Source organism: Salvia miltiorrhiza, chromosome 4, assembly GCF_028751815.1.
Source record: "Salvia miltiorrhiza cultivar Shanhuang (shh) chromosome 4, IMPLAD_Smil_shh, whole genome shotgun sequence".
In the NCBI taxonomy this organism is placed as follows: domain Eukaryota; kingdom Viridiplantae; phylum Streptophyta; class Magnoliopsida; order Lamiales; family Lamiaceae; genus Salvia; species Salvia miltiorrhiza.
The window spans coordinates 50658115-50683924 of NC_080390.1; the positions used below are offsets into that span (position 1 = coordinate 50658115).

Genomic DNA, 25810 nt, shown 5'->3' on the forward strand with positions numbered 1-25810 from the left:
GCATGAGCATGTCCTATTCTGGGACGCTTCATTTTAGGATGCTCAGGAGTGTCCTATTAAAAGTTTGCCAAAAGATCCGTAATAAAACTTTTTTGCCGTCCTATTTGGGGATGATTGGAGTCTCTTATTTTAGGATGCTAGGAGGCTTTTAAAATACAATTATAATATGAAAATAATGTTATAACTAAATTAACTAATATTTCCTAATATCCGCGATATTCTACGTAACAATAATCCAACAAATATGAGATCAATCCCAATATAACAATACTTTATCAAATTTGAAATTTCAAACATCACCAAGGAATATTCTGGTAAAGGATCTCAATCATGAGTAAAGAAGCTTATTACATAGTGTGTATTATATCAAGTGTTTTGGAATAGGTTCTCTTTGGTACCAACTATTTTAGAATGGGACATCTAGGCTCCACTTTTAAAGCTATTCAGCTTCTCATCAATCCAAATCGTCATTAGCTTTCACCTAAAATTTGCAAGAGAAAAACCCATTGGAATTGTGGTTATTCCAACATCAGGATACTAGATAATTGAATAAGAGTGAAAGTTGAACTTAGCAAGCATGTGTTTCTAGGGAAAACAAAGAAAGAATAAATGCTATCAATATTTTAAAATAGAACAAGCATACAAACATAATCAACAACATAGACAAATAAAGATGATTACCAAGGGGCGAGGCCAAGCAATGCATGTTCCGATTGCGTCTCCAATTGTAGATAAATTCGAATACGACCTAATTAGTTCTTCATCCCATTCTATTGGAATACGGCCAAGCAATGCATCGTTGTATATCACCAAATCCTAGACCATATCAATCTTCTTCGAACATCATCATCATCGTTGATCACCTGAAAACAAAAGAAGAACTAGTTTGAATATGATCTAGTTTTACAAACTCTACAAAAATATGATCAACATCTAGGAAAATCATTGGCAATATACAACCTTTATTCTCTGAAGTCGCATAGAAATCAGCAGCAAAATTACATTCAACAAATGTAGGATTCTGAAGAGTAACTCACATTATCATTATGTTCTTAAAATGCTATTATTTGATTTAAGGCACATTAAAAATACTATTCTGAGATGTATACAAATCATCACATATTTTTATCAATGGAAAAATCAAATTTACCTAGAAGATCTGAAAGTGTAGTGGCAGCAACAATAGCATGCATGACCAAGGATCCACGTTCTATATCTGGAAAGTATAAATATATGGAGATTATCAGCAGGTTCGTTTGTTCTCAAGCTATAGTTATGAATAATAAATGGAGAAGAGGAGGAGAGTGATAATGGCCTTAATACACTTCTCAAAAAACAACGTATTAGACCGCGCTAAAATAGCTACCAACACAATATGATAATATCAGTCTGATGCACCTTAGCTTGGTTCTAGCAAAGATACTGAGTTTGTATCATGTCCCTGTTAGTTTCCCACCAATGCTTGGCATGCACCTCTCCAAATTTTTCACGGCTGAAACACATCAACATAGCTATTAACCGAGTGAAAATGCTATCTATCTATGGTGAGCTTTGTATGAGAAATGGAGACCTGAATCTGACATGGCGAAGCTCTCTAGTGCCATCAAGAAGCTGTCTGATGGTGATGTGTACACCAGGCTCATCCTCCTCTATCCATTCCGATTCAATGTCACTGGCATTGCTCACAGAGACGTCTCTGGAGGAGGTCGTGTCCACAGACGACATCTTCTTGGGGGGGGGATACTTGACCCTGCAGACCGCACCTTGAAGGTTTTCTTTATTTCAGCGATGGACTTTCCAGCCCCGAGTAACTAGAATCTCTCTGATATAACTAAATTTGAGTTTGCATTCGAGTAACAAATTTGAAAGAGCAATCTTTTCAGCTTGTGGCAAGTCACTTGAGGTATGGAGCTTAGATATATACCTGCATATTACCAATGAGCAGAGCAAATAAGAGGAGTCCCAAAATGGCTACTGCTATAGAAAACATGACTTCCCTGAGATACGTAATGGTGTAACTGACAATTATTAAAATATTAGCTTGTAAACATTCAACGTATCAAATGAGTGACAGTGGCACTAATTTTTTTCAAGAACAGAAGTCCTACACAAACAAGATATGACTACATTCCAGAAATTTTCAGAAATACCCCTCAACTCTGATAGTTGACAGAAAAAGAAAACCAGAGCCACCACACAAAGAAATGCAAGTATGAGATTATTAAAACACCTAGATGACAAGCCAATCCAAAGCCTAAAAAATGTATTAAGTCAATAAAGTGCAGAGTAACATAACTATAAAATCTTCAGATTTAAGAGCTCCTAACATTATTATCACCAAGACAGAAAACTAGTTAATATGAGCCGGGTTATGACTAAATACTTACAAAGGAAGAGCTATATCAGCCATGAACATTCTGATGTTGAAGAATTGACATTCTCTCAACAATAAAATCATTTAGCAGCTATAATCTAAAATTTAGAAGAGATTGACGAATTGAAAATGTTTAGTAACTCCTAAGATAAAAATAGGCATCTAAAATATGTGTAGAATCGTAACCAGAATAAGGTTATTACAATTTACAATAACCAAAAAATGGATCTAAACATGGAGCATATCAAGACAGAACTTTGTGTGCAAAATAGTATTTCATCTCATGTTCTATTTCCTTATTACTTGGCTTTGCGTTATGCTGTTATTGTAACATTGACGAATATAGATGTGGTAATATACTACATATTCATAATTCTCCATTAGAGTACTCAGCCACTCAAATTGCTAGAATTTCACATATTAATTGAAGTAATATGCAAACCAGCTGCAATTTCCAACTATTAGCAAACTATTTCTACAAAGGAAGACAGATTCCTACAAGTATGGAGATAGCGGCCAAACACACATACATACAAATAAATCAAATGAAACAGATCCAAATTATCCAACAGGTAAATCTCTAGAAATTAAGAGAGCTCAGAAAATCAAAGGAAATAAAAATATGGAATTCAAGCAATCTAACGAATATTTTCCGAGAAATCGGAATTATTTGAAAGTAATGTTCACCTGACGTTGTTGCGCTGTCCGCGGAGCTCCGGCGGGAGTTTGCGGTCATTGACGGCATCAATCACGGAAGCGAGACGATTGTCCGTGACTTTCTTATTGGCTTTGGGAGAAGAATATGGTGAAGATGAGGATGATGACGATGCCTGTCTTCTGTCGGCGGCCGCCGATCTCGGTAGAAACGCCGGCACCGATGAAGATACAATTTTCCTTGCCGCGAATTTGGATTTGGGGTTCCAAATTTGCGTGAGTTTGATTTGTTAGTTTCTTTTGGAAAAACAAATACTAGTATAGTTTTCTTATTTATCAAAAAATGTAAAAATTGCTTTTAATTTCTTATAAAATAATTCGTTTATATTTTTATTAATAGAAATAAAAATTGCTGTTAATTTTTTGATAAAAATAAAAATTATGCAAGACTTGCTTAAACTCTCTCACAGAAGTATTATTTTAATTTTTCTTAAAATTACAAAATAAATAGACTACAAATCATCATATGTCATAGTCATTGATTGTGTTATTTATACGGAATGCTTCATACGAAGACATTTTAAGGCTGAAAGTCCTATTCTAGTAATAGGACACTTATCACGAAATAGTCCTAATATAAGAGTCCCCATAGCCCCATTTTGTTGTAGTGTTTATTGACGCGAGATTTAAGGAGCTAGTGTTTAATGAAAAATTGAATGAAAAAATAAAATGAAAGAGAGTGAATGAAAAAGTGGCTTTAATGAATTTGTTCCAAAAAGAGAAACGACTCAACTTCGTTGAGACGGAGAGAGTATTTCTTAGAGAATTAATTATAATATATTTTGTCATAAAAATAATTACTCTTTTATAATCACAAATATAACTACACTTTTATATGTCACAAAAATAGTTACACCTTCAAATGTCATTAAATTTACTTTATTTTTGTGACACTAACTACCCAACTCAAAATACCATAATTTTATTTAATGATATTTATAAGTATCACTATTTATCAAATGTCATGTTAGTATTGAAACAATTTATTGTATTGTAACTAGGGGAGGAGAAGTCCATGACCATTTCTAAGTTGATGGCTATAAGTTAAAAAAGAAAATCAGTATCCCAAGTAGCAATTTGAAATTTGTTGAATGCTAATTAATTCTGATGAAAACGTAAATAAGAAGCGGTTGAAGAGGAAAGTGGAGTATATATCATTCCTTAAGCAGGTGCAGGTACATACGTCGATCTGTTTCCAAAAACATACACTATATTGCAACATATTCATGACCTGTAAACTTGTTTATGTAGCCAAACTATGCTTCACTTCTTTCTCCTCTGCAAAACGCATAACGTTCTATATATAATACACAATATATATACACACACATACAGCAAGCTCTATTTATCATAGTTTACGTCTGCCCGTTTTGCCCTTGCATTTGGATGTGGCGTAGCATCCACGGCGGCGCCGTCGTGATCACCTCATTGTTATTACAACCTTCACTTTGGCCAACGTCTCCCTCGTTCTCGTATGTTTCACTGCATCACCATCACCATCACCATCACCATCACATATTAATTAATTAATTAAAAACTACTCCATTGTATAATATCACTAGTATGTTCACTCGCGCGATGCACATCATCAAAATTGAACGATATTTGAAATGAATAAATATAAATTATAAACATTGTTACAATATAAGCTAATGATATCCACACAAAAAAAAAAAAAAAAACTTCTTACCTATTTTTTGTGATATCCACAAAAAAACTTCATATTACAATATAAGCAAATATGAAAGTGATGAAAAAGTGAAAAATAAGGGTAAATAGATATTTATAAGTGCTGCTTTATCCTTATTTTTCACTTTTTCCTTCACTTTCAATACTAATTAAAATATATTTTCAAATCTCAATACCCTTAAAAATATTTTCTCCACTTTTAATACATTCAACAATTTTTTCTTAAAACTCGTATCACTCCCTCCAATAAAGTTTTTTCGTGGACGGAGGGAGTATTTTTAAAAATAAAATAATTCACATTAATTACTCAATTAAGAACCTAAGCTCGAAAATGTATACATTGTCAAATTTGTATTGTCAATAGTTAAAATACCAACTAATTTTATTAATTAATAATGAATATAGCAAATTCATCAAAAAATAAAAGCAAATATAGATGATAGAGAATAAATTATGTACAAAATTTTAAATAATCATAATTTATTCGTTCCAAGTATTTTATTTATTATTTTTATACTAATTTCAAATTTTAACTAAATTCTTCGATTAAATATGCATATCAAAATAAAATTTGACAAATTTTAGAAAATGAATGGTGAAATAGTGTTCTTTTGGGAAATGATCTTATTTGTGTCTATATAAAATATTTATATTACATATTTTTTATTCATAATAAATTATTCAATATACATCTTAAATTAAATACTGATGTAAAATAAACTTAAATAAATTACGAACGAATAAGTTATAATTATTTAAAATTTTAAAAGCATAATTTTTTTAGACATATCTTCTCTTTTTCTCTATCATTCTTTCGTATCTACTCTCTAATTTATTTGGCCGATATTTTCTTGTCCTCTCTCATTTTTTTCCCTCGATATTTGCTAACAAATAAGGCATCAATTGATAATTGTTATTATTATTCTAAATTTGACACTAAATTGGTGGGGGAACATATTGTAAAATTATGTTTTAATGCGTGTGTGTCTATATAAAATAATGTTTTGATGTGTGTGTGTCTATATACATATTATATACTGTGTGTGTCGGTCTTTATTTCAAATTAAATATAAGCTTTAATTTAAGATTAATATTGAAAAAAGAAAAAAGAAACAAATTTGACTATTTTTCAATAAATAAATAAAGAGTGAAACAACATTCTTTAGGAAGAGAATTGTATTATAATCTATATAAGATCTTTATATTACATTATTTTTTTCATAAAAAAAATTCAATAATCCTATTAGATTAAAATTCATGATAAAAATAATTAAAAATAAATTATAACAAATTAAGAAATCATACTTATTTAAAATTTTAAATATTAAACATTCTTTTTAGTTCTCCATTCTCTCTCCCATTTTATCTTTCCTCACTCTTTTTCCATTTATCTCGGCTAGTGGGAATTAGTTATATTATCTCTCCTCTCTCAATTTTGCTTTAACTTATATCATTATCCTCAATTGATGATTTTATTGCAAAAGTGCCACAAACTGTGTTTTCATATTATATATAGATATATAGATATATAGATATGGCATCAATTAATTCTTTAAAATAGTATGGAAATTGAACCTGGTGTTCAAAGAGCTAAGGTGCTGCTCCACATCAACACACATGTGCTGATTCTGGGCTGGACCCGTTTCTTCACCCAATTCTTTCTCCTTCTCCTTCTCCTTGATCTACACCATCAGTACATCAACTTTATTTTTTAGCCACTTTTTCGATGTATGACATAACTTATAATCAATCCTCAAATATACTATTGATCTTACGGTTTAATTAATGCGGAATCAGAATAAGTTATAACCAAAATCAAATAATTTTTGCCAAATGAAGGGTAATTTAGTCATTTTTTCAAAAAATTGACCAAAGGGACATAAGTTTTAAATTTTCACTTGAGCAAAAAAAAAATGGCTATCTAAACTGCCTAAATTTCCCATATCGTGACTATATTATATATATGTGCCCATTCTTGACTAATATTATTCCATGAGGATATATAAAGTTTACCTTTCTGGAAAGCAAGTTGTTTTGCTCCTGCAATGACTTATCCTGAAACAAATTAATTTTGTGGATGTAAGCAATGATGGTAAAAAGTGATACATATGCAGTTGCTAGCTCTTTAAATTCTTGATTTTCATAATGAATTTACTATTATTTGTGTTGCCCATTCTAGTACTCTTGCACGGATTCTAAATATTACTCCCTCCGTCCCGTTCCAAATGTCCCACTTTTCATAATAAGACGTTCCGCTCCAAATGTCCCATACCTTTTTTGGCAATACACTATCTCTCTATACTTAATATTTAAACAATTTTCACTAACCCACTTTATCTATTTTATACACATTTCTTAATCTTCGTGCCCAAAAAAAAGGAGACATTTGGAGTGGGACGGAGGGAGCACACAACATAGGGGTTCCTATAATAATGAGTTCAAAAAAAAAAAGTCCTATATTAGTGGTCGTTTGGTTCGAGTAGAGGAATGGAAAGGAAATGGAATCAAATAAAGGGGTGGAATGATAACAATAAGCATTACTTTATTTTATTGAGTATTTGGTTTAACAATAGAAATGAATCATTAGTAAGGGATTCCCTTTCTTTTGTTTTCCTTCTATTTTGAGAGGTAACAAATTGGGTGATTGGATTACCCGTAAGTAAGGGTAATGGTTATCTTATTATCCAAATCAAACAATGAGTAATTGATTCACTTTCCAATCTCCAAAAACATCCAACCAAACATGGGCTTAATTGCAAATGACACACAATCTCCTCCCCCAGAACCATCAAAAAATGCTACTAGGATTGTTCATTATTTCAATTTATACATGTACGTTGCCGTAGCAGTATTGAGTTCAGGTAAAACTGATGCACCATAGAGTATAGTAGTAACATAACTCATGAACAGACATATCTAGTAAATATGGTGAAAATATCACCCCCTTCAAGATTCGAACCAAGATCAAAATGTTTGTTCATACCGTACATTGATTTGTTCATAGATTTTATTGACTTGTTCGCTATTTTCTCATGCATTCTCCAAAACTCAGGCTAATGTAATTGATAAGGGCTATTTGAGTCATGCAAGGTCCATTTCTTAAAAGTTCTAAATTGCTGTGAAGTTCTGGGAATTAAGTGATTAAACAGGGTATACTTAATGTCATCCACAATCTGAATTTCTTATAATTAATTTCTTTGTTCTTGTGGGTTTAGTTCTAAATTGCTGTGAAGTTCTGGGAATTAAGTGATTAAACAGAGTATACCTAATGTCATCCACAATCTGAATTTCTTATAATTAATTTCTTTGTTCTTGTGGGGTTTTCCCCCATTTTTTATCTAATACTATGTCAAGTATTTTGCTTTAGAGGGGTGTTTGACTATCTTATAAGCTCTGTAAATTTTATAATAGTTTATAATTGTAAATTTATAAGGTTATGAAAATATAAATTGGGGTTAAAGAACTTATTTTTTGTGAAACTTATAAGTGTTGGAACTTATTTTTACAACTTATAAGTTGTTTAAAAACTTATTTTGCTACATATACTTTACAAGGGCTTATAACAACATATAATTTATATGTTGTTATAAGCCCTTGTAAAGTATATGTAGCAAAATAAGTTTTTAAACAACTTATAAGTTGTAAAAATAAGTTCCAACACTTATAAGTTTCACAAAAAATAAGTTCTTTAACCCCAATTTATATTTTCATAACCTTATAAATTTACAAAAAATAACATTACTGTATATGATTTGTTATTTCTAATATACAATTTTCCAATTTCATCTTCTTTCGATTTTTTCTCTCTAACTATAATTTTTTTCTATAGCTTGTAAGCTCAATTATCCAAACACTTAGATAACTTATAACCTCTTGAGATCTTACATCTTATAAACTCTTCAAGCATTTTAATTATAAGTTATTGGAACTTATAAGCTTTCTACAATGAGCTTAACAAAACACCCCATTTTCAAAACCCATGAAACAGTTCAGATTAGCCTGGATTACAAGTATCTTAAGTTCAGATAATTTCCTTAGAGATTCAGATCAGTATCTTAAATGTAAAGATTCAGTCATAGACAACCGGCCAGTAGAAGATGTTCATGAACATCAGTCAAATATGGAAATGATAATTGATGATCATATATCATGACTACACATGCTACCTACATATGAAGTATCTAATGCAAATTAGAGGGTGTTTCTCAAAACAACTTATAAGCTGTTTAGGAGCTTATAAGCTCCTCCAAAGTGTTTGGCAAAATAAGTTTCCAAACAGCTTATAAGCTCCAAAAATAAATTCAAAGAGCTTATAAGCTCCCCAAAAAATAAGTTCCTCTACCCCAACTTATTTTTTTATAATCTCATATGCAACAATCATTTTACAAATATTTTTCAACTATAATTTATTATTTTCATTATATATCATTCAAGTTCATTTTCTTCGATTTTCTCTCTCTAGCTTATAAGCTCAATTATCCAAACACTTTGACAACTTATAAGCTCTTAAAAATTACATCTTATAAGAGCACTCCCAACAGATCACCTAAATGCATCACTAACTCTAAATTTAGGCTAAAACAATTGAAAATGAGATAAAAAATGCATCCAGCAGATCCCCTAAATTGGATGGGGCCCACAAAAAATTTTACACCCACCTAAATTCAATCTTAAATTTACACCCACCCTAAATTTATTTTAAGCTTATAATTAGTAGGGCCCACACATAATTATTATTTTTATGTAGAAAATAGGAGATCTGGTGTATGCATTTATAAAATCGAGATCCTAAAATTAAATAGGCAAGCTTTAGGGAGGAATATAGGAGCATAATTTTGGGATTTCTACTGGGAATGCTCTAAGCTCTTTGAAATAAGCTTAGCCAAACACCCTCTTAATTTTTCAAGAAAATACCACTTTTTAACATTGCAGACACTATTTTTCATGTAAGACACTCAGACGGACTTGAATGTGACATGTTTAGAGGTGATCATATTAGACTACGAAATACTATGTTAAATGAAAATTCATGTGCAGACTCTCTCATCTAATAACTCAAATTAGATCAAGAATTTCAGAGAAAAAGGGTACAGAATGACCTCATTTTCTATCTAAAATTCACAACTTTTATGTGTGGTCAACACACCATTTTGCTAGTAAATGAATTGAAGAAGATATATATATATATATATATATATATATATATATATATATATATATATAGGGAAGAGTTTAATGGAGACCACTCCCCTATATAGAGAATGAAGACCAAATCAGAGCCATTGATCTCACCAAAATCAATGAAAGGGTACAGAATGACCTCATTTTCTATCTAAAATTCACAACTTTTATGTGTGGTCAACACACCATTTTGCTAGTAAATGAATTGAAGAAGATATATATATATATATATATATATATATATATATATAGGGAAGAGTTTAATGGAGACCACTCCCCTATATAGAGAATGAAGACCAAATCAGAGCCATTGATCTCACCAAAATCAATGAATCAGATTAATCCGAATTCTTCAAGTTTAGGAAATCTCGTAAATTTCTCATTTTTCAATTTTGGGAACCAACGAACATTATTATGAACTTACGAACATAAGTATGTTTATTTGTATGTTCATTTGTTTTTATACGAACATATCGACAAACATTAGTATGTTCATTTGTTTTTTATACGAACACAACGACGAATATTAGTATATTCGTAAGTTCATAATAATATTCGTTGGTTCCCAAAATTGGAAAATGAGGAATTTACGGGATTTCCTAAACTTGAATAATTCGGATTAATCTGATTCATTGATTTTGGTGAGATCAATGGTTCTGATTTGGTCTCTATTTTCTATATAGGGAAGTGGTCTCCATTGAAGCTGACCCTATATATATATATATATATATATATATAGGGTGTGGTTCTAGAGAGAACTACATTATTTGTGAGAACGGGAGAACCATCAAATCTAATGCATCCACTGTAAAAATTAATGCATTCGCTGTTAAAATTAATGCACAAAAAAATAAAAAATAAATGCTCCCTTCAGGATTCGAACCCAGGATCTGCATTCATCCAACAAGATGATGCATCCACCGTAGATCTTGATGATCGAATGGCTGAAAATGGTTCTCCGGTCTTTTTTTATTTATGGTTCTTTCTTGAACCTCTCCCTATATATATATATATATATATATATATATATATATATATATAAAGTAAAAGGTTCAAATGATTGTGGGAACGGCCTCGATAATAAAGATCTACTTCTGATGCATATATATGATATATATAGAGAAAGAATACAATAAAAATGGTTAAATGTAGTAAGAAATGAGATTTTGGGTTATTAGCCTGTAAATACACGAACTTTTTATATTTTCTGAAATTTAACATGACTTTTATTTTTAGCCCACAAATACACGAACTTAACATTTTTTTTTATTTTTGACATCGACATTAAAAAACTCTATTTATTGTGGAGATGGAGGCCGGAATACATGACGTGAACTACGAAATATGCACTTGAATAGAGTAATTTGATTCATTATTTGGATTAGAGAGTGAATGACATGGTATACCGGCCTTCACGTTAATAGTATTTTAGAATTTTTTCTTGTAGATGTCAAAAATCAGAAAAAATGTTAAGTTCGTGTGTTTGTGGGCTAAAAATAAAAATCATGTTAAATTTCAGAAAATATAAAAAGTTCGTGTATTTACAGGCTAATAACCCAAAGAATAACTATAGAGAAAGAATACAATAAAAATGCATATTCTCATTTCTCACCAAAGATAACATTCTCCCTAAGTCTCAACCCTATATATATATATATACGAGAAGGTTCAAATGAGAGTTATTATTTAAAATGAGAATGAACAACTATTTTCAACCCTTAAAATCATCAAGGTCTATAGGATGAATAGAGGGAGAGAGAGAGCAGTCAATTGTGACCAAATAATGTTAAGACTCAAAACATAACGACACACATGCATGAGATTCAAAAGCTTTCTAATTAAGTTCTCACCTTCTTCTGCATCGTTGAAATGGATTCATTCATGAGATGATTCTGCCAAAAATGAATGAAATTTCCAATATTAAATTATGAATACTTAAAAACAAGGCCTTAGGATGATTAGAAATTCGAGTAGCCATTAATTACCTTTCGAGAGCGAAGTTTTTTGAGAGAAGTATCAAGTTGATGCTCCAAGTTCTGCAACTCCTTCGAACTCAGACATTCCAAGTTCTCTCCTGATAAATTCCTGCTTAGTTACAACAAATTTTATTAAAATTATTGGGTTTGGGTTCGAGGCAAAAAAGCAAAAGCAAATGGTTACATTATTGTGCAATATCTCCTATCGCATCACCAGATTCACCACATGTTAAGGGACATTGAAAATTCTTGATTTTCTGTACATGCAAAGCAAAATCATACTATCATTTTCGTAAATTTCAATAGCAAAAATTAGGTAGATTTCTAATCTTTTGGCACGTGGCAATCATCCATAGTGTGATAGGAGATATTGTGCAATAATACATTATAAAATATAGCTTGATAAATTGTATACCTGTGATTTTTTTGCAAAACATCCAATCTAGTCTTAAGCTTGCCAAGTTCTACATTCCAGCTTCCCTGCCCAATATTGCTTGTTTTAGTCAAAACTCAATATATCCTTTATATCCACAAATACACTAAAATTGAATATAAGGTCAATTATCATCCGGAAACACAAATATCTATACATAAATAGGGACAGGGAGAGAGATGATTCCGTGATAATGCTATCTTTTGTGAGAAGGAGAATTGATATGAATAAGTTTTTTATAATGCATCGATAACCAATTCAAATCATGGAGAAATTTCATCAATTCTCAATTCATACATCTACACAACGAATTCATACGTGTTTTAGTCAAAACTCAATATCCTTTATATCCACAAATTCACTAAAATTGAATATAAGGTCAATTATCATCCAGAAACAAACAAATATATATACATAAATAGGGACATGGAGAGAGATGATTCCGTGATAATGCTATCTTTTGTGAGAAGGAGAATTGATATGAATTTTTTTTATAATGCATCGATAACCAATTCAAATCATGGAGAAATTTCACCAGAGATGATTCCGTGATAATGCTATCTTTTGTGAGATGGAGAATTGATATGAATAAGTTTTTTATACCGCATCGATAACCAATTCAAATCATGGAGAAATTTCACCAATTCTCAATTCATACATCTACACAACGATTTCATACGTGTTATACATAGAATTCATACATTTTAGCTAGTTCGTATTTTATATGTTAAGAATTCGAACCCCAGTGGTGCATTCATTCATCTAGATAATGCATCCACCGTTGATTTTCATGATCCAAGATATGAGAATGGTTCTTTGTTTCTCATTATAAATCTCCACTCTCATTTGAATCTCTCCTTTATATATATATATATATATATATATATATATATATATATATAGATGGTTAGGTTCTTGTGAGATTGCTAATTTTCGTGAGATATGAGAATAATGAATAAGACAATATATAATATTGAATAAAACTGTACATAGTGATAAATAACGATACTCAAAAAATTGATGAAATTTTCGTTCTTTTCAAGATTCGAAATCAGGTAAAAAATAAATTCCTCTCGAGTTAAATATCAACCATAAGATACATTAAATCAACACTTACAAATCAATCTAAGACCTCACCATATATGAAGAATCTCAATACAACCATTTCACACACACGCAGTTAATTGCACAACGAATGCAATAATTTTACACGTCAGTTGCAGTGTTCTCAATTTTTATTTTAAATTGTAATTTTTACTATAATATATATATATATATATATATATATATATATATATATATATATATATATAGGGGAGAATTAGGGTATAAACACTCTTAATCTATAAAATACGACTAGCTAAAATGTATGAATTTTATGTAAAATACGTCTAAATTCTCTGTGTAAATGTCTGAATTCCGAAAAATAATTTTTTTGCTACCTATGATACTCGAACTCAGGACCATGAATTCATCCACCAAGGTGATGAATTAACTATAGATCTTAATGATCTAAGAACTGAAAATGGTTCTTATTTTATAATCTAAGAGGTGTTTTTATTTTGGTCTCCTCCTCTGTATATATAAGATGCGGTTCTAATGAGATGTCTATTTTTCGTGATAAATAAGAATACCGAATAAATTAATAAAATTTACGAATGAACCAACATAATCACGAGTAGCCATATTTACCCTCTAATATTTAAACCTAGATGAGATGCCTATTCATACGATACATTGATTACTAACTTCAATTTGAGGTTAAAGATCTAGAAATGAATTTCATGAGTTAGACACTGATACAGTTAGGTTCCAACTTCACATACAAGTTTCGATATTAGTTGCTCTAAGCTTGTATGCAGTGAGTTAGTAAAATGACTACTAAATTTGGCCATCAGAGAGGAGATTATTGGTATGAATGGATGAAATTATGTATGAATAGAATAACGTTAGAATTCAAATAATGGTATAATGGAATGATACTTCCTATGATTGGTTAATAGCTTTATCTAATAATTTTCTATTCAAATAATGGTATAAATGGAATGATACTTCCTATGATTGGTTAATAGCTTTATCTAATAATTTTCTAATGTGCTTATTTTAGAGTATTTTTGTAACAGTAGATGGTATATTTATACTCTTTTCGTCTGTAAAAAAAACGTGTCACATTGTAAACAGCTTGAGTGTTAATAAAATATGAATGAATTTGTTAGTGGAGTAAATATCTCATTTTAAATGTTAGTGAGTTGTGTTGATCATATTACTGTAAATAAAAATAACAATTTTTTCGTGAACGAATTAATGAAATATAACTTAACTACTATTTGCTTTCATTAAGCAAAAGTGACTATTTTATTTTTAGATTCAATAATTATATATTATTTGTTTTTGGCTCAATGTGAAGTAAATCTATGAAGGGTAGCTAAAAGCAGGGCAGTTCCAGGCTCAGGCATGACTAGGCCATCGTTCGGTAAGAATATTATTTTGTTTAATATACTTAACTATTATTTTGATTATGTCAAAAAAAAAAACTATTATTTTGATATTTTGCAATTTTATCCTCCCATTTATTTGCACTTTTGCCCTCTATTTATTTATAATTTGGTGGTTTTTTCTTGACTTTCCACCTGAAATTTTAAAATATTCTATTTGACATTCCCTCTCAAGAAGCTTACGGGATATCCAATTTCATTATCTTCTTCTTACTTCCCACTTTCCACTCTCAGAACTATTAATTCTACTCTCAAAATTCAAAAAATAAATAAATAAATAAATATATATATATATATATATATATATATATATACTTTCATTCGAAAAAAAATATTTAAATTTTTTGATTGAATGTTGCCCGTCCAATTTTGAAATTCCAGCTCCGCCCTGAATAAAAAGGACATTTCTTGATATTTGGAAATGTATAATCCATTATAAATCACCACTTTTTATGGAAACACATACCAATTGTAGAAATAAGAGCATATATATGGATGATTATTCTATTCATATGTCATTCTATCATATCAACCACTTAACCATATTAAACAATGTATATAACTAAATGAGATCCTCTATTTAATATTGAAAGATTTTGGGCAACACGCATGTCTTCACAATAGTTTGCTTCATATGTGTATATGCAAATATGTAGAGAAAGGACATTCACTAACCATGAAATAGATTTTTGTTTGCTAAACGTGAATTAATACGTGATAAGTACGCAATACATACATATGGTATGCTAAAATTAAAGTTGTATAAATTATCTAAATATATGTGATTCTACATTTCATCTCCTAATTTAGATGAGATACATAATGATTATATATTAATTTATTAACGAATTAAACCGTCATAATTCCACCCTTTCTCATAGTTCATATATAAAATATTGATACCTATTGGATAATTCAGGTTTTCTACTCCATCCATCCGTCCACAAAGAGTGTGTTTATTACTATTTTTGTTATTCTACAAAGAACGTGTGCTTTCTTTTTATAGAAACTCGAACTTATATTTTAAACAACATTCATACTTAATATTTATAAAATATTCACCTCTTAATTTAATAATTTGGTGGGCTTAACCCTTAAATACTATCTTTTGTGGGACTTTTTCACGGGATCACTACCCACATAAAGGTAGAAAAATTACACCGCATGCAAGCGAGATTGAACCCAAAAACTCTCACAAAAAAAGAGTATTTGGGTACTTTAACTTTACCATTTACCATTTGAATTAGATCTCATTAGCATGAATGTATTAAAGTTAATAGTATATGTTATAATTGACTTTGGTATTAGGTATTTTACCTTAAAGGTGATGTACAGAATTAGAGGTGGGTCACTTGGTTAGTACGGTATATCGTATCCAAGTTCTCATACCACATTCCATCAAATTATATTATTCGATAATATAGATCATAGTCATTATATTGTAAACTTAATATAATACTTACTATTATTCGATAATACTCCATGTGTCCCTTAAAAGTGTGTATCTTTTGTCATTTTAGTACGTCCCGCAAAAGTGTACATTTTTTCACTTTTGCACACTATCTTATCACAGATTTCTTATTTTTTTAATCTTATTGTCTCAACTTATTTATAATATTACCACACTACTCCACTTATTATCCTCAATATATCAACTTATTTATATTTTTTTTATCACAATATAAATAATTAAATTAATCATTCTAATATTATCTTTTTTCTCCGATTATAATACACTCAACTACTTTCATTAAAATATATGACGTTTTGTTCAAAGAATATTTTTTGGGGACATTGGAAGTAATGATTACTATTAAGTAATACAAATTCTTTTTCATTAAGTTTTTATGATGGCATAGTATCTTGGCTATCCCACATACTTTTGCGATTCTCTTTTTTAGATACCCATACCCTAGTATATTGTATGTTTTTTTTATTCGATTAATTTATTTTAAGAAAATCTTATTCATATTTTTTAATTATCAATAAATATATAATTTGTAATTTTTTATTACTTTTTAGTAATTATGAATACATAGTTTATTTATATTTTATTACTTCTTCCGTCCACCAAAAATATGATACTTTTGGTGGGCACATATTCTAATAAAATGGATAGAGATTTTTATATAGTAGATAAATGGTCTCACCATTGTATGCAATAATGACTAAAATTGAATTAATGGTTGTTTTTGTAAACAAGAGGTATTAGGATAAAAGATAAGAAAATAAATATGTGGAGCCATGTTCCACAAAGGAAAGTGTCATACTTTTAATGGACACCAAAAATGACAAAAGCGACATACTTTTCGTGGATGAAGAGAATACTAATTTCATACTCCATCCATCCACGAAGATTGTATAGTGGAGTGGAGGGCATGAGTTTTAATAAATAATTATGAGATGTGTATAAAGTGTAAAAGATGATCCACCAAAATTGAGTAGAAAAAAGGACCCATCAAAATTGATGTGTTAGATGATTGAATATTTGCAAATAATAAGTGTGAATGGTGTTTAAAATATAAGGGTTAGTTTCGAAAAAAGAAAAATATACAATATTTGAGGACGGAGGAAATATAGAATAATATAAAAAGTTCATTTTGGTAAGGTATAGGAGATATACCAACTAAAAGTGTATATCAATATTTCAGTATTTTAGTTTATACTGATTTTGTTTATATATATTACGGCATTTGAAAAAATGATATTGTTATCGTATCAAAAAATTTGATACAAGATCATACCATACCTAAAACTATAGTAAATCAAGAATTTACTATTTTTCCGATAAAGTAAGTGCGATAGACTAATTTTTCGATATTTTTCTCCACTATTATACAAAATTACACAAATTTGTATAACACCTATTAGACATTTGCTTTATTGTAAGGATTTGTTTGTTTGGCACGGATTATGTCATGGGAAAGTAATTTGATTTCAAAATATTAATACAAATTCTCCTATCATACCGCATGCATAGTGAGACAGGTCAAGTTAGGGGCTGGGGAGCGGCTCTGGGCACGGGTCAGGGTGGATTTGGGTGCGGGTTGCGGGTCTGAGCCGAATAATTTAAAATAATTATTGTTGTGATAAAAAAGTAATTATCAGCATAAAGAAAAGTACATGTTTTTGAAACATTATCTTTCTTTATAAAAGTAAAGAGTTTTGGCAAATAAAATCGCGAACTATTTTGAATTTGCAATTTTAACGTCGAGTGGCGAATTAAATTACCACCTTTTCAATTTTTGCAATTCCGTCCACCTAATTTTTTTCAATCGCCAGAATGTTGAATTGGAGTTTACGTGGATTAGTAAAGACGACGTCGTTTATGTTAGGCATAAACGATGTTGTTTCATACAATTTCAATTAAAAATTTCTCCAAATTATACTATATTTGCACCATAATTTTCAATATCCCACAATTTTATTGAAAATAACATTGTAACATGAATATTACGTGGCAAACTAATCCACGTAAACTCCAACTCAACAATCCGACGACCAAAAAAAATTGGGGGGGAAATTGCAAAAATTGAAAAGGTGGTGATTTAATTTGCTGTACTTCAAAAATCACGCTAAAATTGCAAATTCGAAATAGTTCATAATTTTATTTGCCAAAACCCCTAAAAGTAATTACCTTTTCTTATAACAATAACAACTTTTATTTGATGGCCTACCCATAAAAGCAACCCACGATCCGCTCCAGCCCTGACCCGGCCCGTCTTTTTCATACACTTGGTCTCATTGGAGACAAGTATTAAATTCACATGTTTGGTTAAATTTTTATCAATTATTGAAAGTAATAAAAATCCTGAAAATAAGAAAAGTAGTACAACTTTCTAGGATTCTTATTTCTTAACTTTTCTTAAATATTTTTTTCGTCATTATCAGGATTGTACTTATATATTTAATATCATTTGTATTATTTATAAAATGCATTTTGTATTTTGTTTAGTAGGTATTTTTGTATTTGTTTCTTCTTCTTCTTATTATTATTATTAACTTAAGAAAATCATAATTCAATTCTTAAAACTATAAATCATACTTGATGTTTTATATTATTATTATTATTATTATTATTATTATTATTATTATTATTATTATTATTATTATTATTATTTTAAGAAAATTTTAATTTAATTCTTGGACTTATGAATTATACTTTATGTTGTATATTATTATAAACAAATCCTAATCATTTTTTAGAAATATGAATCACACTTTAGTTTGTATATTATTATTATTATTATTATTATTATTATTATTATTATTATTATTATTATTATTATATAAGAAAATCTAAACATAATTTTAGAATTATGAATCATATAATTAGCTTTAATAATGCATATTGTTGTCACTAAAAAAAATTGATTAGAGAAGCATATAATTAGCTTTATATATACATATACATACATATATATATGTTGATTAATTATTTTTTTTAGCTCTCTAGGTGACTCGAACCCTCCGATCCGTTGATTGGATGAGAAGCATCTTATCAACAGACTACACTTCAATTTAGAGGTGTCTAAACGGTTTCGGTATAAATTCGGTATTTATCGAATCGAACCATATCCAACCGGTTTCGGTTTACCAAAAACCGATGTTTTGGATATTGGATCGGTAATGGTAATATATTTTTGATTTTTTTCAGTATTCGGATTAACCGAAACCGAAACCGAAAAACCGAACTTTTACTTAATTATTTATTAATATATTATAAGTAATTAATTCTTATAGTGATTTTAAAAATAGTATAAGCTCACCCTTAAGCGGTTAAGCCCCACTTACGAGTTACGACTTGATTAACTTAAGTCTGACTCTTGGGTAACAGGCTAAAATTTGAAACCATTTAATTATTTATTAATATATTATAATTATTTAATTTAAAAAATAGCCTAAGCCAACCCATAAGTCATAACCCATCCTCCCAAAACCCCACTTACGGCTAAGTCTTCAATAAGTCAATAACCCATAATTTGAAACCCTTCAACTTTCACCCCCATCAAATTCGTCAGTCGTCATCTTCGCCAATCGCCCAGTGATTTGTTTTGATGATAGTGTTGTTGATTTTTTTAAAAAAAATTGTCCCTAAATATAATAATTTAATTTTTTTTTTCATAAATGTTTGGTATTTTGGTTTACCGAAAACCGATGCTGGTTAACCGACTCGATAAATGGATAACCGAAGTAATTATTGGATCGGTAATAATGGTTTTTAAATTGTGGCTAATTTCGGTTTCGGTAAACCAAAATTTTCGGTATGATTAACCGAAACCGAACCAATCGACACCCCTACGCTTCATCGTCAATATATTGATTAATTATATTTATTTAATGATACAAATTCAAAATACTAATAATTATTTTTGGTTTCAAACATAGGAAAAAGATTCTATTATAGTAATTCATTTTCCATGAAATAACTTTATAGGAATAATATTCCCAGTTAACATTAATTTCTGCCAAGTAAACATACCCTAAAAGTTTCGTGTTGTGAAGTAAATAAGATGTTAGTGTGTGTGTGTGTATATATATATATATATATATATATATGGAATGGTTCTAATGAGATCTCTCATATATGGTGAAATATTAGATTGATTTCTAGGTGTTGATTTAGTGTATCATATGCTGATATTTATATGGAGGATGAAATTTTTTACCTAAGTTCGAATCTTTGAGTGAGCGAATATTTTACTAATTATTTTAAATATTGTTATTCAACACTATATATTGGCTTATTCATTATTCTCACGAAAAATAACAATCTCACTATAACCTAACTCTCTATATATATATTTTTATTAATCTTGAAAGTTGTAATCAAACATATCAAATCTTATCTCCGAGTCAAATATTCTAAAGTTAATACTACATTAACAAAAGCTTAGGTACAACCGAATGTACCGTACAATCAGGTTGACCTGCATCCTGACCCAAATTGTGTAAATGACACTATTTGATTATACAAATGACACTGTTTATAATTGACATTATTCGTTTATATAAATAACATTGTAACATTTAAAATGTTATAATGTCATTTACAATTTTATAGTGTCAATTACAGGAAGTGTCACTTGTATTTATGAATAGTATCAATTATACACAGTGTCATTTATACGCAGTGTCATATGTATAACAAAATAGTGTCAATTGTATGCAGTGTCATTTATATAATCGAATAGTGTCGTTTACACGATTTGGATCAAAATGCGAGTTTTGATCAGAATACGGATCAGGATCTGAGTGCATCAACCACCCGATTGTAAGGTACACTTTGTTGTATTCAAGACCACCTCTATTACATTACAGGTTAATGGTGGAAGGGGAGCGATTATATTCCTTTATCATATATGCATACCCTATATTTCATATTGTTAAGTAAATGAATTCCTAATTTATAAAAGTCAAAACCACAGTACAGTATAGCCGAAATGTAACATGTAATCTGGATGATTGAACTATATTTATATATGGGAAAACTGATGGTTCCAAATTCATGCATCCAAATCAACCCAAAATGTAATATAAATATGAATAAATCTATTTATAATATGTACCGGAGATTGAAGATCAGGTGCCTTATGCCCATCAACAGACGAAGATCTTTCATAACGGTGGAGGATTCTTTCCATGCTGTAAATTCAACCAACATATTTGAAAGCATTATTAAAATGAACTTTTATTAAAAAAGAAAAGAAAACCTATTAATTAAGCACTAAAATTTGATCCAATTAAAAGTATTTGACCAAACTTATTTTAGAGAGGTTATAAGTTTCAATATTTTACAAAAATAGTATGAGCTAATAAGGTATAATGTATCAAAAATTTATAAGTTTCAAAATGTTTGGATAATTTAACTAATAAGTTAGAGAGAGAACTTTGAGTTAAAGAGAAAAATTGAAAGGGTATATGATAAAAAAAAAAAAAAAAAAAATCATAGCAAAGACAATTTGTAACTAATATTTCTTATCGTATTATGAAAAAAATAAATCGGTGTTGAGTAACTTATTTTTTAGAGAGTTTATAAATGATTGAAACTTAATTTTACATTTATACTTGTAAGCTCCTAAACTATTTTAATGAGCTTATAAATAAGCTCAATTAAAAGAGACTCATTTGATGAACATTAAATGTACATTAATCAACTCAAATTGAATCTTAGGTTGTATATTAGATTAAACTAATGGTTCAATCTGATTACAAGGGTTCGAATAAAAAATTTCAAAATAACAGAACATCTAAAATCCATCCAAATCACTTAACAATATGTTTAGAAATAAAGGTAAACAAATAAGTTTGATTGCTAAGTAAATTATTTATTCTCGCAAAAAACTAGAATATGCAAAGTAAAACCATGCGTATACATATATATTTAAGAGATATCATATAGCACCATTGTCCCTCAGGTAGTATTTACTACTATTTACTGCTCGTTTGATTCAAGTAGAGGATTGGAAAGAGAATGAAATAGAATAAACGAGTGGAATGGTAACAATAACTATTATTTGTATTGAGTGTTTGGTTTAACAATAGAAAAAAATCATTAGTAAGGGATTCCCTTTCTTTTGTTTCCCCTCTATTTGGAGGAGTAACAATTTGGTGATTGGATTACCATCAAATAAGGATAATGATTATCTCATTACTCAAACCAAACAACAAGTAATGGATTCAATTAGTTAATCCATTTTCAACCTTTAAAAACACTCAACTAAACATGGATAATATTGAACACAAAATTACATACACGCATTAATATTATTCCATATACGAATGTAACACAATTTTCAAAAGATGCATGATTATATATACAATATTGCATTACTTTAAAGACAAAAACACATAAGTACTACCCTGATCCCAACCCTGTATGTATATATAGTTTAAGCTTTTGCACTAGATTTAAAAAGAACTAATTAACACCAAATTTTAAGAACTTATTCTATTTTCACACATACTAAACTTAATGTATCTCTTCACATGTTCCTATAAACTTAAACTTAAATGAAAAATTGATAGTCCTTTATTTTTTAGAGAGTATTTTGGATGGGGAAGAGATAAATGAATTTACTCAATATCTTAATGAGCAAGTCAGAAAAGTGAAAAATATATGGGGGAAGTAAATAATCTTAGTTGAAGAAAAAATCTTATGAATTTAAATGAAAGATTGATAGTAGTAGTATTTTGTAGGGGAAAGAGATAAATGAATTTACTCAATATCTTAATGAGCAAGTCAGAAAAGTGAAAAATATATGGGGGAAGTAAATAATCTTAGTTGAAGAAAAAATCTTATGAATTTAAATGAAAGATTGATACTAGTAAAATATATGGGGGAAGTAAATAATCTTAGGGGAAAGAGATAAATGAATTTAATTAAATAATATCTTAATGAATGAGTGAGGAAAGTGAAAATTTTAATGGGGGGAGAAATATTTATTTTTTGGTAAATGGGGGGGGGGGGGGGGGGGAAATCTTATATCGTGAAACAAAACAAAAAACCTAAAAGTTGTTATAGTATCTCAGAAAGCAGGGAGTATATATATTTGCAGAAAGACGCAAAACCAGCATTTTGTTTTGAGCCAAACATGTGATTAAATCATTTTAAAACATTAAATAAAAAACAACAATAAAACGAAGCATAAATTTCTCGAAGCTCCTTACTATTTAGGGGTTTAGAGTGAAGAGTTGCACGTTCAGATTTAATACAACAGCTTTGATAAACTTGTTTCGATGGTTGCGTGTTGATGATTAAGTTTAAAGATATTAACATTATTTGAGATTTTTATATAAGTATATAATTAAAGAAGAGATATTTAGTTTTATGTGAGTAATATTACCATAAAAGTCGGGGTAAGGAGAATACGATCTTATCATGAGAAAAAAGAGAAACAGTTATGAATTTTAGCTCGAAGAAAGTTGTGTGCTAAAAAATCTAGCACATTTTAAGAGGAATCAGTCGCATATCCCCAAACGACAATTTTTTAGATATTTTTCAAAAGAAAAGGAAGATATTTATTTTTGGGTACTAAATTAAGCAAGCCATTTGAGAAACATTGCAAAAATGGCGAAACAAAATTCACCAAATTTGGAATGAAATCATGAAGAAAACATGAATTTGGCGAATCATCAGGAGTCTGACCAGAACTATGTATGTAATTAAATTGAAAGAAACAAAAATCTGTTGAGTCAACCTTCACGTAATGCGAAGCAGAAGAGAGAGAGAGAGAGAGAGGAGAGAGAGAAGGGTTACCAGGAATCAGTAGCATATTCAGAGAGCTTTCCTTTGGTGGAGAAGATCATCAATCCGACATCGGCGTCGCAGAGGACAGAAATCTCGTGAGCTTTCTTCAGCAGTCCCGATCGCCTCTTCGAAAAAGTCACCTGCTGGTTCACCTTGTTCTCTATTCTCTTCAGCTCCACTTTTCCCCTCCCCATCTCTGATATATCCCCTCTCTCTCTCTCTCTCACACACACACACTCTCACAAACACGCAAGTATATATATAGATGTATATATATATATATACTCTTCTATTCTATAAAGTGAGAATAATACCCGCTCTGGTTTTTGCCATTTTCGTACATATGCGCGCTTGCCCTCGGCTGCCTAGTCTCTTTGCCCACACACAAAAACGCGATATATATATAAAGGGCGAGAGATAGATATGAAATATCGCATTTGATTCTTAAATTATCCCTGTGTAGTATGTGTGATATGGTGTGTGTGTGCGCGGAGTAAAAGCAGGAAATAGTGGTTTCAGATGTAGAATGTATGGTTTTGGAAAACCAGGTGGATCCAATGGTGATGCGTTTTCCATTTCTCATTGGTTGAGCCCATCTAGTGGGACTAAAAAAACTGTTTCTATCCCCATTCCTTTCTTTTTCTTTTTCTTTCTCTTTTTTAATCAATTATATAACTGTGGCTTCACTTCACTTATCTTCTTTTTCTCTAATAAGTGCCCGTCCCCCCGTCTTTCTTTCTTCAAGGAATAAGCGTGTTTATTAAAATAAAAGTATGGTATGAAAAATATAAAAATAAAATAATCTATGATTGGGTTTTAACATTTTATTTTCACAAAAATAATGGCAAAACAGTTCGACATTTTAACTTATTGTGTAAATTAATGTCATACTACTAATTTGAACAATACCAGAGTTCAATGGTTGTTTTGTTTTAAATAATATCTTTGCTTTTTACTGGAGAAAATTATAATGGATATTTACTCCACTCATCGACTTTTGTTTGAGATACTATTCCACTCATCAACTTTTTTCCTACAACTCAAACATTATGTTTTAAGGTATATTGCCTCGACTACTTTTTTGCTTTATTGAGCCCTTCACTTATTAGTTATTACTGAGATACGTATATCAAGTTCTCAAAGTTATGCTCTCTCTGTTCTAACTAAAGTTCTAACTAAATTAATCAATTTTTTTAAATACGAAGTTTAAAAATTAGTACTCCCCTTCGTCCACCAATTAAAGGCCTATATGAAAAAACACGGGTTTTAAGAAAAAAATGTATTTTTATTAGTTGAGTGGAGAAAGGGTCCCACTTTTTTAGAAAAAATGTATTTTTATTAGTTGAGTGGAGAAAGGATCCCACTTTTTTGTAAAAAATCTTTGACTTTTTTTATTAAATAAAGAATAAAAACTTACCAAAAATAAGTAGGCCTTGTTTTTGTGGACGGACCAAAAAGGCAAGTAGGCCTTGAATTGGTGGACGGAGGGAGTAATACTTTAATTAAATGTATTTAATAATAAAATGAAAAAATAATTAGATGTTTTCTTATTTATATTTATTTCATATAAAAATATTGATCAATTTAGTCGGGACGAACCAAAAAAAAATATTGATCAAATTAGTTATGACGGATGAAGTATTTATGTTTGCATTTTGTAATTTGTTTTAAAATCTTTATAACGAATTTCTTAGTGCG

The 25810-nt window shown here is 29.7% G+C and overlaps 1 protein-coding gene and 1 long non-coding RNA gene across 3 annotated transcripts; both read right to left on the reverse strand.

The window, feature by feature from the left end:
• Nucleotides 1-245: 245 nt before the first annotated feature.
• On the reverse strand, nucleotides 246-3346 carry LOC131020318 (uncharacterized). Its single transcript, XR_009100672.1, has 6 exons — nucleotides 3062-3346; nucleotides 1571-1924; nucleotides 1399-1492; nucleotides 1151-1216; nucleotides 682-863; nucleotides 246-481 (listed from the first exon to the last, which is right to left on the reverse strand). It is a non-coding gene; the product is annotated as an uncharacterized LOC131020318 (long non-coding RNA).
• Nucleotides 3347-4218: 872 nt separating this feature from the next.
• On the reverse strand, nucleotides 4219-24692 carry LOC131020304 (truncated transcription factor CAULIFLOWER A-like). Of its 2 annotated transcripts, none has more exons than XM_057949033.1 (8): nucleotides 24122-24692; nucleotides 21432-21507; nucleotides 12350-12414; nucleotides 11944-12046; nucleotides 11809-11850; nucleotides 6791-6832; nucleotides 6353-6459; nucleotides 4219-4570 (listed from the first exon to the last, which is right to left on the reverse strand). In XM_057949033.1, exons 1-8 carry the CDS (start codon nucleotides 24304-24306, stop codon nucleotides 4444-4446), a joined length of 747 nt encoding a protein of 248 aa, XP_057805016.1. In that variant the 5' UTR covers nucleotides 24307-24692; the 3' UTR covers nucleotides 4219-4443. The 2 variants fall into 2 exon arrangements, with proteins under 2 accessions (XP_057805016.1, XP_057805017.1); XM_057949034.1 differs by having other exon boundaries at nucleotides 11944-12043; nucleotides 24122-24683.
• Between the last annotated feature and the right edge of the window lie 1118 nt (nucleotides 24693-25810).

Coding starts and splice junctions, on each gene's coding strand:
- LOC131020304 (XM_057949033.1), bottom strand. CDS start 24,306: ATGGGGAGGGGAAAAGTGGAGCTGAAGAGAATAGAGAACAAGGTGAAC. Junction 12,047..12,349: donor GTTTTGCAAAAAAATCACAG/GTATACAATTTA, acceptor GTTGTAACTAAG/CAGGAATTTATCAGGAGAGA. Junction 4,571..6,352: donor CTTAGCTCTTTGAACACCAG/GTTCAATTTCCA, acceptor ATGGTGATGCAG/TGAAACATACGAGAACGAGG.